Raw genomic sequence first — 14,630 nt, forward strand, 5'->3', positions numbered from 1 at the left:
AAGATTTGGGCTTTTAAAAAACATTTCCTAAGAATCAATTTTTTTTTCTTAAAAAGCAATTTTTTGCAATTTGATAAAAGCCATAAATTAATACTGTACGGAGATGATTAATATCCTATGCTAGTGGTCAGTGACCTTTTGTAAACACCAGCCAGATCCTAGCAAAACTGGCCAGAAAAACTGTCACAGGCCTTTTGAACGAGCAATATTTCTTTCCCACAATCAGATTCTTAAGCGTTTCCACAAAACCTTTTTCCTATTTTTTTTTTTTACATATATACTTTATTTTAAACCTAATACCTGAAAACATAAACAAATCCTCAAACCTCTTCCACTAACACTAAAATCCACAAAGGCAACTCACTCCTGTTGGCCGTAACTACGAAAGCTCTTGTGGTGAGAGACCCCCTCCAGCCAGGATCTCCCCCCTTCCCTCCCTCCCTTCCTTCCACCCCTTCCCAACCATCCAGGCACCCTCGAGTGGAGGTGGAGAGGGAGTGAGGGGCAGGGGGAAGTGGCACAGTGCACTGGCAGTTCCCTCTCTACGTGCGATTCAGCGTCTGGAAGATTCGGGAGATCTGTAACATCACTGGCCCCGTTTCGGGATCGTTCATCCACTGAGTGCTGTTCAAGGGGTTTTCAAGCATATCCTCGAAGGCTGCCAAGAAATAGGGATTGAAAGTGTTAGTCCTTCAATGTTTGGGAGGTTTCAGGATAGTGGGAAATAGCTGCAGCTCAAAGGGAGTGCCCAGAAATGGTGGGGATGCACGTTGTGCATTCCCAAGGGTCCACAGCCTGGGATGATGCCACAGGCTCTGTGCTTTCCTCTTTTCTCAGCACTAAATTCACTGCAGACAATGATTAAATACTCAGCCTGGATTACAGGCCAGCCCACAAAACCTCAAGGACGTGGGGTTGAAAAAGTAAAGCCTTAACAAATGTGTCCAGGCCTCAGTCTCCAGGATCATGGCACAACATTTATCCATTCCTGGACCCTCTCCTGCAGCTCCCACTCTTCTGATCAAAGCTGTTCCCATATCCCAGCCTGGATTTCTTGCACCAATCTCCTTTTTTTTTTCCTGACAGTTCATGGAAAGCCCAGTCACCCTTTGCCTGTTCCCTGTGCTGTCCTTTGGATCCTCTGGAGAGGAAATCAAGCCAGCAGAAGCAGCAGCAGATGTGCCAAAGGCTGCACAGAGCCAGCACAAGCGCAGCCCCTTAAGCCTCCAAATCTCTGCAATTTTATATTTTAATGGAGGCTCCTGAAGCCACCAGGGAAGCAGCAGCATCCTGTTCCTCCTTCCTGGTGTCTGGAGAGGGATGTCAGGGAGGCAGAAGGGGAAAGGTTGGGTGTGCAGAAAAATTACCTCCATTTCTGAGCAGGAACAGTGGTCCAAATATTTAATTAATATTCTGTCTTTACAATGAGCTTTGCTGTTTGTTTGCCTTTTTGTTGTTTTCTTTTACTGTTTCTAGTTTCGACTCTTCTACTCATGCTGAAGGAACCAGACAGCAAGAGCTGAGCTGCAAATCTGGCACAGGAATGGGCCAGGCACTGATCTAAGCCCTTTGACAGCCACTGAGCTGGACTCCTGGACGTTTGGAGCCAGTCATCACAGAATGGGACAAAAAAAGCAGCTGCACAGTCACCAAAATGTCAGTGTTGTAAGAGCCTGGCCCAAGGTCAGGGTTAATTTTCCCAGGAGTGTCAGTGCACAAAGCTCAAGTGCCATTAATGGGAGCTGGAAGTGCCCAGCACCTCTGAAAGGCTCCTCATTAATACCTTGCTCAAGGTCATGCAACTTGCCTCCAGGAAAGCCCAAAATAAAATCCAGATCTCCCCTTTCAGCACTTGAACTATTTTCTTTTACACAGACTCACAAGCTTAAAACTAAAGATTTATCGATATTCTGTAAGGAATTCATTAAATGCAAACCCTCATTATTAAATCCTGTGACATAAGCAATTTGCAGATGTATCATCAGGAATATATTCTCTGATGTTCATCCAAGCTCCACAAGCTCCTATAATGGCATTTCATTTTCTATTTATATTCTGAGCTGCAGTGTGGAACCCCTGTTGGAAATGAAGAGACCATTTGTTCAGAAATCAAGAGTGGGAAGGTTCTGCTCTTGAATTATTTAAAGACTTGCAAACTCTCGTAATTACATTTAAAGTAGTATTTTTAAAGGCCTCTCTTGAATGAGCTGTGCACACAGCCTTTATTTAAAAGCACTGCTCCCAATAAGTTTTGAAGCCAAAGATCAAACGCAAAACTTTTTATATCCACATGACAGAGCCAGTCATTGTTCTGTGTTGCCAAAAAGAGCAATTCCTCAGGGATTTGAGGCTCTGTCAGGCTCCTCAGCTGGGCACATGCTGTGCCCACAGCCTTTCTGCCCCTGAGCACACAGACTTTACCACAGAGCTCAAACCCAAGCAAGGGGAAGGGTGTTTTCCCATTTTATCCCCATTTTGACAGGCAAAGCCTGAGCTCAGCCTTCTTGTTTGGATACCTTTCCACAAGCTCCCTTCTGTCTCAGTGATCAGGCCCCACACACAGGGAGCTGCACAGCAGGAGACAGCCTTGTTTTCTCTGTGAAATAATCAGAGTTCTAGACAGACATTCCTGATTTTTCCCCCCGTGGCCAAAGGGAGCACACAAAAGGTCTCCTAAATCCACAAAAGCATTGCAGCCAGCAGCTATTAAAGGTCTGAGTTCAGCAAGTGTAATCCTGGGGAATTAGAGTCCCTCCTGGGACAGCCCCAAGGCCTGCTCTGGCTTCAGCTGAGCTGCAGGATGAAGCAAACAAACAGCAGAGCTGCTGCAAGTGAGGAAAAGGCTCCAGAGCTGCCTTAATCCCCCAAAGGGGGCTGCCATCATCATCTCTGCTTTGATTTCCTGGCAAATCCAGCAGGAACCCACACAGGACTTACCTAGTAGAGTTTTAGGGTTGGTGAGCCCTAATTGTACCACTGGGTTTTCTAAGATGGCTTGGAAGAGAGGGCTGTTGGTGTCAATGCCCTTATCTAAGTCCTCTGGAGAAGGTTTTCTGTCTCCCAGCAGCCACTCACACTGAAAGAAATCAGCATGAACATCAGATTTCATTAGAACCAAAGTGTCTCTACTCAAAAGTTTTGCTAATGTAGCATTTTAAAAATACTTTTCCCTCTCCCAGTTAAAGCCTGAGCTGTACATTTCCTTTCACACATTCATTTGTACCATCCAACCCAATATCCTCTCTCCAACACTGGATACTGAAGAGAGGATTCCCTGGCTGCCAGCTGTGTCCACAAAATTTTCCTTAATTTATAGCAGGGGACTAATCAATCTTGGAAAAACTTCCTGTTCTCTGATTCCAGAAACTGTGGAAGCATTGCTGCTAAATGGTAGTTTACACACTGCATGGCTTGAATCTATCCTGGATCATTTATTCCTGTCCTAAACCAGTCCCTATCCTTGGGAACACCTTCTCTTTCCTCATGACAGGACAATCTATTTTGCAGACTGTGCTGAGGGAGTTTCTCAAAAGCTTTTTGAAAACCCAGCCTCAGCCACACAGACCCCGAGCTCCCCTGAGGAGTCCAAACCCTTTGTAGTCATTCCAGTTGTGTATCCAATTTCAAGGAGGAGAATTTGTGCTCCTGAATCTTCAGGAGGAGTTTTCTTTATGACAGATTAGAACATGATCCAGTTGAAGGATGACAAGCACCAGTGGGACAGACCCTTGGAGCAGGAATGTTGTACTCATTGTACTCACGGCTGCGTTTTGCTGGTTGTTGTTCACTCTGAGTGCATCCACCACCTCCTTTTCATCAAATCCCATCTCCATCAGGGCAATGACAGCCTAGAGAAGAACCCCACAGCTCCATAAATGTTACATTTACAACAGAAATGGGAACAATCAGATCCCTTCACCTTCCATGCAAAGCTTTATGTGTGGTGGAACCCTCTCATTATTTCCATATGCAGAGCACTCAGTAATTTTATTGACAGTTTTCAAAAATTCTATATCAAGTGTCTTTATTATGGAAGAAGAAAAAAAATCTTAGGAGTGGAGGTAGTTCCTACCCTCAACACTGGAAGCTGAATGCAAGGCAAAGAGCAAGTGTACCTGGGGTAAAAAAACAGAAGGAAAATGAGGGAAAAAACCCTCATATTGGAACTCCTGTCACAAAGCTCTTGTTCATATCTCACTGGCAGACCAGCCTTGATGTGCATTTGTGGTTCTATTCACCCCATTTAATTTCACTTCCAGATTTATTACACTGCTGGTGAGTGTGATGTATTCAGACAAACATACTCAGATAATGGTACAAGAATGTTTCATTGTTTAGAAATTGTACCGAGGCCACCAAATGCATTTTCAGCTCTTAACCCAAATGTCAGAACAGCCAGTTGTTATCCCAAGGTGCCAGATGTCACAGAGACCCTCCTGGTGTGTTCCCAGTGGGAGAACAACACATTCCCACTGCAGGTATTGTTGTGTTGTGCAAAAAGGGCAGCCTCTGTCCGTGCTGTAAGATTTCAATCTGCTGGTGGTACCTTTCCTTGTTCTCTAAAACAATAATGTTCTCCTGGCCTTTCCATAGAATCATGGAATGGTTTGGGTTGGAAGGGACCTTAGAGATCATCCAGTTCCAACTTCCAGCCAGGAGCAGAGATGCTTTGCACTAGTCCAGGGTTTTCTGAGCCTCATCCAACCTTTTCTACAGCCAAAGGATCTACTCCTGTCCTGCCACCCTTCCTTCCCAGGCTGCAATGAAAAAGCAATGCCAGGGGTCTGGAGCTCACTTAAGTCTCCTCAGAGAGTTTCCAGGTGCAGAAGTAACAGTGCCTTTCATGAAGATCCTGCTATCCCAGACACTAGTGCATTCCTGAGGTAAAATCCCTGAATTTAAACACCTCCACTGAAATACTGCCAAGCCAGCAGCACAATACCCATCTACTCAGAGGTCCCATTTCATTTATTAACTAAACATTTATTTGGGTTTCATGGTGCCCACGAATCCCCTCCCAGTCCCATCAGCTCCCCGGGGGATAAGCAGCACCCACCCGTGGGTCTGGACGAAACTCTCTTTTCCTCCGGATCTTCTTGAAGATTTCCGTCAGCTCATCCTTGGCCTCCTCCCCGCCCTCCTCTGAGCTGGGACCTGCAGCTGCCTCAGCAGACGAGGCAGCACCTTCAGCTGGGGCTTCTGCAGGAGCCTGACCTGGCAGAGGAGCATCCACAGAAGGGTCATCGGCGTGTTCTATCAACCACTCCATGGCCTGGGTCACCGACATGCTGGAAAACACAGGGAACAGTGCCATGATGTGACACCAGAGCTCCACGTGCTTTCACTTATTCTCATTTCCTTTATTCCTGTGGTGGATGCACCTCCAGGTTAATTAGTACCTGAAAACCCATAAATAAAGTTTTGGAGCGAATCTCAGAGCACCTCAGTTCTCTGGGCATCCACAACTGTCTCTGAATCTGGGAAAAGAGAGGCTCCCAGTCCAGCTCGGACATGCAACCCAGATTTTAAAAGGCATTTCTGAGGGAGTCACCTCACTGTCTGCAGCATCTGCTTTTTTCCTCAAAGAAGCACTGGCTGTTTGCAAGTGTGGACAGAACTGCCAACAAAGCATGTTCCAATTTGCACTTGGGCCACATCTCAAGTGCCAAGGGCTCTGTTCCTCAGGGAGAGGGAGTAGAACACCATGGTGTGACACCACCACTTGCTGTGCAGTGTAACTGCTCCAGCTAAGGGATTCTCTGAGTTCCCAAACACCTCTTCCCAACAGGTAAAAAGGGAAAAGCAAAGATAACAGTGCAAGGAATTGCAGTAATTGCAGTAATCCTCCCAGTAATTCCATTTGGCACACAGGAATTATTGCATATTCATGGAAGGGAAAGCCTTTGCCTATTTGGCTTTTCTGTTACAACATGAAGCTGCAGGACAGCAAGAAAGTCTTCCTGAAGTACTGGAAAAGTGTGACTGGAATATGTTGTGGACTCTATCACCAAGAATGGCCTAACAAACCCCTCTGAGGAGTGAGGCAGTACAGCTGGCTGCTCTTGGGACATGAGAAGAACTACATAATCTCCTATTTTACTGCAGCTGCTCTCTGGACTTCACAATATTCTTGGAATTTTTTAAAGATCAGCACAAAGTATATTTCTACAGCAGAAAGGCCAGTGTGGATGGGCTAAGTTTGCCCTTTCCTCTGTAAAATCTGACTTTGAAAGCTGAAGAGAAAGTGAGTTTTATACTTGGAAGCAGTGGCAGTCCTGTGACCCACAGACGTTGCAGAACACATCCAGCCCTGATCCCCCTTCCCTGAGCCACCTGCACTGTGCCTGAGGCAGCACTTCCTGGAGCTCCTTCTCCAACCTCGACTGAGGTGACCCATAAAAGGAGACAAAAAAGCTGTGAATGTGTGTTAAAGCAGGAGCAATGAGTGGCAGGCAGGGACTGGAACACTCACTGGTTCAGGCGGAGGGCTTTGACAGCTCTGCTCTCAGGGAAGCCCATCTCGGTGAGCTGGCGCAGCGCGATCTCGTCCACCCTGTCCTCCTCATCCTCATCCAGCATGGCTGCACACACACAAACAAAACACAGCTCACATAAACCCCTCTGTCAATGGAATGGCATGTGTTAAGTTCAACCCCCATTCTCTCTCCCATCCCTCCTTTTGTTTCTGCCCCCAGTTTGCCACCTCATCATGTAATTTGCTGCACTCAGCTCGCTCCAGCTCAGATTGATTCTTCCAGGACAAAGACTTTGTCCAGATGTGTTCAAGATCTCAAACAAAAGGCCACTAACTCTCACATGACTATGGGGTTCCCACACAGTTAAATATATGAGATTCACTGAAGGCCTATTAAGCACTTCTCTAGAAATTAGGCTGGATTTGGCTGTAGCATTTCCCACCAACCCGACCAACAGCCACCATTTCTCCTCATTTTACTACATCCTTGTGAATTTTCAGCTATTCCTTACCACCCCTACTAATAATTTTTAAATGGAACTTCTCACCCATCCCAAAGGGACCTTTTATATCCATGACTTTTATCCACAAGGTGAAATTTTTGCCACAAAGTTTTCAGCAGCTTTGCTGCCACATCAGTGCCTGAACTTCACTCTGAGCCCATTCCTACACTCCTAAAACAAATTCCCAGGATTGAACTAGGAATTAAAGTTATGTTCATACCATTTGCCTTCTTAAATAGTTCAACTGCATCAGGGTTCAGTGCTAGCAATTTCTGTGCAACTTCTATGAGAGACACTAAAATCTTCCGGAGCTCTGTCTGGAACTGCAAGAAAGGAAACTGTCAAAGTATTTAGACATGAAGTTACCAGCCATCAGTGAATCTTAATGTATCTATTGTTAGTAACACAGCAGCAGCCTGGCCCTCTGTACACAAAGTTGCTTTATTAGGGCTTTATTTTCATTGTTTAGTCTCTCAGGAGGTCTGACACCTTCCCGTGAAGTGTTACAAGGAAGCAAAAGCTCCTGGGCAGAAATGTCGTTTTATTTATGCCACACCCCAAGGACAGTGGTCAAGGAAAGGAAATAAACCCCAGGAAACTCCTAAATTATTTAAGACTGAAGAGATAAAACCCCATAACTTCACATTTGCCAGATCTTGAATATGCTCTGAGGCTTTTTCCAAGCACAAAAAAACCACTTTAAATCATAATTTAGGACGATATTTTATGGTCACTAAATACCATGAGCTCTGTCTAAACCTTAAACTACTTAACACACATTACAGACATCTGAATTTCTGTTGTAGAGAAAAGAGAACTGCATTCAGAGAACACTTAGCACATAAACATCAAGCAGTCTGTTTGGATGTTGGTGAGTTAAAGCAGACGCAGGACTTACATCCCTCATGTTGTGGTGGGTGACGGTGCGGTCGGCGCTGCGGGCAGGCAGGTTGGCAGTGGCTTTGAGGATGGCATCCTTGTCAGGAGCCTTCTGCTCCTGCTTCCTCTGCAGGAAAGGGAACAGGAGCAGGTTTCATAACCCATTAGCCACAGAGAACACAGCACAGAGTTTCATTTCCCTCCCCACTTACTGTCACTTGTAATGTCATGGATTAACAGCTCCAGGGTCACCCTGCAATTACAGAGCTCAGCTGGGCCTGTTGGGCTGCCCCACCTTCAGTCCTTACATCCAAACATGCAGGGAAATTCCAGCATAAAGAGGGACAGTGATGTATCCCAGAGAACTTGGAGGCCTCTGAGTTTATGTGATACATCAACGTGCATAAACACCATCCTGACCCTCAGGAACGACTCCAATAAAACAAAATAAAACAGTGAGGGGCAACATTCCAGCTCTAGAAGCTGGTTACAGGGTGACAAGCCACACACAGCTAAAGGCAGAACACAACCTGACAGCAAGACAACATATTTCTTTGGGTTTTCTAACAAACTAAGGCATTTGCTGAACTGTATTTTAGTTGTTAGACATTTGTTCAAAGATCAAATCTATAACATTTTCACAGAGTGTATCTGTGTGTCTTATTTTAAGGCAAATGTTCACAGAATGACAGCTAAAAATGCAAAATCAGCCTCCTCTAAGTGTGGAAGAAATAGGAAGCAATTCCTGTAGAATTTAACTGGCAGCATCTGCCTCTCCAAAGAGAGTACATCACATTAACCCTTCCACATCCCATCAATAAATCAGTTAATCCAAAGTGCTTCAGACTCACCTTCTCCTCTGCAACCACATCTGCCATCTTGGGGAGCAGCATCGGCGCTCGCTTCTTGACCAGCAGCAACACATCTGTGAGAGAAGGACATTGCCAGGGGTTAGAGGGGCTGGGAGGGCACCTCCTGCAAGATACCCCTCCAATTCAACTGCTCCTGCAGGTGAATTTTGTGTTAGTTCCATTTATTTAGCTTCCAATGTCAAAGCAGAGAGAAAAATCTTCAAAATGTTTTGAATCTCCCAGATGAAACCTGAGCTCCTGCTTGACAATCTCAAACCCAGACAAACTCACCTCTGTCCTGAATGTTCTCCTCCAACACTGTTTTGGTGTCTGTCAGCACCTTCTCAGAAGTAGCATGGATCAGCTTATGATGTGTCACAGTTTTGGGATCCTCCAAGCTGCCAGGAACACACTGCAGGAGACAATAAATACTGCGGATCAGAAGGGAGAAATGAGGCTCCTCGTGAACCACTTGGCTCTCAGGATTCTCCACATACAAACTGTGCATCATTTCCTGGCTTCTCAAGAGCTTAAGCCAGAGGTCAGCGCACATAAAGCATTTTGTTAAAGAATATGAGGTTTGATTTGTGCCTGTGTGAGTGGATTTCTGCTTTCTCAGGACATCTCTCTCACACTAAATTCTGGAAGTGTTGGAGATTTGGAGCAGAGCAAGGATGCTCCAGGATCCACTGCTATGGTAATTCTGATCTGGTCCCTCATTCCTGGTGAGCAGCAATTGGTTTCACAAAGGAAAAATGCAAATCCACCAAGAGCAGCAGTGCTTTACAGGAAGTAAGGCTGGAATGATGCATGTTCTCATTTGGAGTGTCCAAACAGGACACTCCCTGCTTCACCTCATAATTATTATTTACTCTCAGAGTAAACAAGGCACTGCCAGCAGTGATTTTGGTTTATCTGACCTTAAACTGGACAGTTTCTGCACCCTGTTTCAGGCTGAAATAAACAGATTTGGCTGCTGGAGCCCTAACCTGGGTTCCTGCTGAAAGGGCTGAACTAAAGTTCCATTCACAGCTTTTCCTCCCAACCATAAATAATCAGAATACAATGGATTTTTTTTTTTTTTTTGTGCTCATTCCCTTATTGCAATTCCAAACTGCATGTCAATTAATTCACCAGGAAATCAGTTCAAATCCTAAAAAAAGAGTGCTCACACAGGCCTTGAGCTGCCTCCTCCTCACACCAGAGTGGCTCCAGATGCTCAGTGAAAGATTTCAGGAACATTATTCCATCAGTGCATCTAGAGGCTTCTAATTTGTTTGAGTGCAAAAAAGAAAGCAAAGTGCTCGCAATTCCAGCAAGGCAAAATTAGAAATAACAACCTGAAATTGCTGCTGCTGTTCTCACCACAAAACACGACACTTCATACTGACCTCGCCTGCTCTGCTCACAGCAAACACCTTTTAATAACACTTCTAAATGTTTCTACCAAGCCACTTCCATCATGTCTGCAGAGGAGAGTGTTCACCTTTTGTGCAACAGAGCCACTGCCAGAAATCCCACTGAAATCCCTAATTTTGGTGGAGCATTTAGTGCTGCTCATCACCAGCTCCTGCAAAGGAGCCTTTTCAGCCCCTCATCACCTTTCCTGCTCACTGCAACTGATGGAAAGCTCAGCTCTCTGCTGTTTGCCCAAACAAAACACTCGTTTCCAACACAAATTCCAGCCCCTCACCTGAACCTCTGTGTTTGGTTCTGATGCCTCAGTGAGATTGAGGTGAGGATATCTGAGCCCTGCTCTGTCTAACAGGAGCTTCTCAGGAATGGCTCTGAAATCCCAGAAATCCCACTGAAATCCCTAATTTTGGTGGAGCATTTAGAGCTGCTCATCACCAGCCTCCTGCAAAGGAGTCTTTTTAGTTCCTCTTCACCTTTCCTGCTCACTGCAGCTGATGGAAAACTCAGCTCCCTGCTGTCTGTCCAAACAAAACACTCATTTCCAACACAGATTCCAGCCCCTCACCTGAACCTTTGGATTTGGTTCTGATGCCTCAGTGAGATTGAGGTGAGACAGTCTGAGCCCTGCTCTGTCTAACAGGAGCTTCTCAGGAATGGCTCTGAAATCCCAGAAATCCCACTGAAATCCCTAATTTTGGTGGAGCATTTAGTGCTGCTCATCACCAGCCTCCTGCAAAGGAGTCTTTTCAGCCCCTCATCACCTTTCTGCTGACTGCAGCTGATGCAAAGCTCAGCTCTCTGCTCTCTGTCCAAACAAAACACTCTTGCTTCCAACACAGATTCTAGCCCCTCACCTGAACCTCTGAGTTTGTTTCTGATGCCTCAGTGAGATTGAGGTGAGGATATCTGAGCCCTGCTCTGTCTAACAGGAGCTTCTCAGGAACCTTCCAGCTCATGAAGTGCTGAACCGAGGCCAAAGAACACATTAGCAGCTGGGAGCACCTCCTGTAATGGATCTGATAAGGTGCCCAAAACGCCTGGGGACAGCAGTGGAACATCTCTGCAAGCTCAGAACATTCCTGTTCCACATCCTGAGGGAAAGAGGAGCTGGAAAGGGCAGCTCAGAGGGGTGTTTGGGGTGGACACACAGCCCTATTTCCATTTCCATATAAAAGAGTATGTGGGGACAACCACATAATAAATGTGGGCAGTAATTGATTATAAAACCAATCAGATAGAAGTTTAAGCAAAAAACCTTAAAGTTCTGTGGATACCAATTCTTATTTCCCTGTTCTTCCTCCCACTTTAATAACAAGTGCAGAGAATAATGGGGTACTACAGACACCAAAGAGGCTGCTGAGTGAAACACTTGCCTTATCTTCACATTTTAAATGCCTTGCAGATAGAAAAAACCAGCTGACTAGCAGTGCCTTTACTCATTCTCACCTTTTCTTTTTAATTCTGGAGTTCCCAGCAGGCTGCTCTGCCCAGCAGGGGACAAACATTTGTCACAGGTGCCCGAGCAACTGCTGAAATCCTAAGCCCTGGTGATGCCAAACACCTCTTGCAAAGCTTGGAACCCTGGTAAACCACAAGGCTTTGTTTGTTTTAAAATAAAAAAAGCTTTTTTTTTTTTTTTTTTTTTGTTTTGTTTTGTTTTGTTTTGTTTTGTTTTGTTTTGTTTTGTTTTAATAACAGAAACATTTGAAAATAGCCCTGAAACTCCCTCCTATTAAACTTGGGTGGTTTAAACCATCTCTTTAAACAAATGTTTCAGGTAAGGGGAAAAACCAATGGGAGAGGTTTATTTCTTGGTCTAACTAAAGACCCCAAAACATCAAATTTGGGGGAAATAAAGACATCAAGAGTGGCACTTCAGAGATCAGCCAGTATTTGAAGGTTATGGAGGGAAAAGTGGCCACTTCCCCAGCTGCAGCCTGTCACAAGCCTGTCCATCTGCTTCCTGAAAGAATGACTTCAGAGACTTTTGGGAACATAATCATCAGTCTCTTGGAAAAGGTGCCTGCAGAGATTATCTCAAGGTGTTATCAAGATTCAGTCCATGAGCAGGAGCCATGATTCTTCCAGGTCTATTTTCCCCCTCCATAAACTATTTATCATCCATTATGGTTATGGAAATCCACCCCAGGATGGATTTTTGCACAAAGCAGCAGAGATTGAAATCAAATATCACCCTGAGCTATCAAATTGTCTCTAAACCTGCTCTTTGTCAATGTGAAGCCATTATCCCTCATCCTGTAAAACCCCATCCCTGTCTCCCTGTTCCTGTACTGGAAGGGTTCCTGGGCACCTTTATTTCATCCAGGAAATAAAACCTTTAACCTTTCAAACGGGAGTTAAGGGTTAACAAATCACAGGAATCTTCTCCTATTAGCAGGTTTGATGCAAAAAAAAAAAAAGTCTTTGCAAGACTTTAAAGTCACCATTAAAGGTGTTTTAGTGAGCTGTGCTCCCAGAGGGAGGAGTTGGGGCTCCAGAGTCCCAGTCCCTCGGGAAGAAATGCAGCAGGTCAGGAGAGCAGCTGCCAGGCTGGGCTGTGCTGGCCCCAGGCCCCTGGCCACGGGTCACTCGCTGCTGTCACTCAGGACAGCAAATCCCAGCTGTGCCCGGGCTCCCAAACCCTCCCGGGGCTGAGAGCACCAGAGCTCTGACACCCCAGAGTGTGTTCTGCTCTGCTCCCACAGCCTGGGCCCTGCTTTGGGCACGTTTCCCCTTCCACACAGCGAGCCTCTGACCACCTCCATCAAGATCTTGTTGTTTAAAGCACAGGGAAAGTGTTAGAAGAGGTTTTATCTCCCCCAAACACACCTCAGTTGTTCCAGTGCCAGCACAGGGTGAGGCTGCATGAAGGTTTTAACAAAACAGGTGATTTCTCCTCCTCAGTTCCTGCCTGCCTTCTTTGTTCAGACACAGAAACAAACCAGGCTGGAACCCAACTCACAGCCAGCAGCTCCCAGAGCACGGGCAGGAGCTGGGGATCCCTGACACCGCTGCAGAACACACCCCACACTCTGTAACCAAACGTTACCAAGGGATTTCTGCCCAAATCCTCCTTCACCAACACACAAAACTCTCCAAAAGGGAGTTTTATTTCCATATGGAGCAGTTTCATGTAATTCGGGGAGGGAAGCAGACAGAGCACACCAGGACACAAAGACACCTCTTCACCTGAGCTGATTTCCCCCCTGATTTCCTTATTAAAGCCATTTACAGGGCGTTGGAAAAATCAGTTTTCCTCACGGGACAGTTCTCCCTTCCCCCGGACTGTTAATTCGGGTCGTTCCCTCGGTCCCTGACGGTTTCCAGCCCCAGCCCCGCAGAGTTTTGGGCGTTCCCGGAGGCTCAGCCCGGTCCCGGTCCCCGCTCCTTACGTGCTTCAGGCACCGCTCCTTGAGCTTCTCCACCGTGGTGTCCTCGGGCACCTCCTCCAGCCACTCGGCGCCCTCCATGGTGCACACATGGAGCCTCAGCACCTTCCCCGCAAAGATCTTCTCCTCCTGCACGAACATCGCCCCCGGTCCCGGTGCCGGCGCTCCGCCCCCGCCGCCGCCGCCTCAGCAGGCCCCGGGCAGCTCCCGCCCGCCCATGAAGGTGACCCCGCCCGGCCCGGGGGAGCGGCGGCCCGGCCCGGGCGGCGCGGGGAGCGCGGCGGTGGCTGTGCCCGGCCCGGCCCTGCCCGCTGTCACCGCCGGTGTCACCGCCCGGGCCCCGCCGTCCCTCCGGGGACACGGCGGCGCTCCCGCCGCGGTCGGAAACGGAAATGCTGGGCACCGGCGGGGCATGCTGGGAGATGTAGTTCTACCCCGGCGGGCTCCTCCGGAAGTGAAGGCGTAGGAAACCCACCCCCTTCACGCCCCTGGGCGGGCAGTTGAGATTTTCAATCTTTAATGAACCTTTAATAAACCCTCAATAAACTATTAACGACACTTAATGGCGTTTAATGACGTTTAAGACCGTTTATCAACGGCTCCTCTGCGCCGCAGTTAACATGGACTTGCTCCGGTGCATTGTGGGATCGCGGTTTCTCTGCCCCGCCCGGTGCGCGCTGGGACTGCGGCGCCGCCCGGTGCACGCCGGGAGTTGTAGTTCCGCCCCGCGGGGCTGAGGGGGGTCCCTGTGGGGGCCCGGGTGGGGCTGAGGGGTCGCGGACACCGCGGGGACAGCGGGAGGCACCGGGGCGATGCTACTGTCCCCAGCGGGGCGGGATGGAGCGGCCGGGGACAGCGGGCGTTCCCCCGTGAGCCGTTAGAGGGGGCCCGCGGGCCGCCGGTTCGGGGCCCGGTGCCGTCCTGATCCGCAGGGTTCAATTCCCGGCCAGCGGGAGTTACTTCTGTTTAGATTTTGTTATTAAAACTTTCAATGCGTTATTCAAACCGTGTTATTTCCTGCCGCTCGTGCCCGAGCTGCCCAATCATTTGGGTTCGGGTTTAGCGAGCGTTACAGGGCAAAGTTTTCACGAGTTTAAAGTACCAATTTATTTAAATT

General features: G+C 47.3%; 1 protein-coding gene across 2 annotated transcripts; it reads right to left on the bottom strand.

Annotated features, from left to right (window-relative positions):
• Positions 1-213: 213 nt before the first annotated feature.
• Positions 214-13,728, bottom strand: UBAC1 (UBA domain containing 1). Of its 2 annotated transcripts, none has more exons than XM_083875823.1 (10): positions 13,517-13,728; positions 9,000-9,120; positions 8,709-8,782; positions 7,877-7,984; positions 7,199-7,316; positions 6,473-6,581; positions 5,057-5,288; positions 3,762-3,848; positions 2,938-3,076; positions 214-658 (listed from the first exon to the last, which is right to left on the bottom strand). In XM_083875823.1, the coding sequence occupies exons 1-10, from the start codon at positions 13,652-13,654 to the stop codon at positions 543-545; spliced, it is 1,242 nt and encodes a 413-aa protein (XP_083731949.1). In that variant the 5' UTR covers positions 13,655-13,728; the 3' UTR covers positions 214-542. The 2 variants fall into 2 exon arrangements, with proteins under 2 accessions (XP_083731949.1, XP_083731950.1); XM_083875824.1 differs by having other exon boundaries at positions 7,199-7,301; positions 13,517-13,727.
• Between the last annotated feature and the right edge of the window lie 902 nt (positions 13,729-14,630).

This window comes from Zosterops lateralis, assembly GCF_965231275.1.
Source record: "Zosterops lateralis genome assembly, chromosome: 20".
Taxonomy (NCBI): Eukaryota; Metazoa; Chordata; class Aves; order Passeriformes; family Zosteropidae; genus Zosterops; species Zosterops lateralis.

Bases quoted from the DNA above. Each gene is read 5' to 3' on its own strand.
- UBAC1 (XM_083875823.1), bottom strand. From the start codon at position 13,654: ATGTTCGTGCAGGAGGAGAAGATCTTTGCGGGGAAGGTGCTGAGGCTC. The intron at 9,121-13,516 runs GTAAGGAGCGGG...TGTCTCCTGCAG, and splicing joins AGGAGCGGTGCCTGAAGCAC to TGTGTTCCTGGCAGCTTGGA. The intron at 8,783-8,999 runs GTGAGTTTGTCT...CTTCTCTCACAG, and splicing joins GGAGAACATTCAGGACAGAG to ATGTGTTGCTGCTGGTCAAG.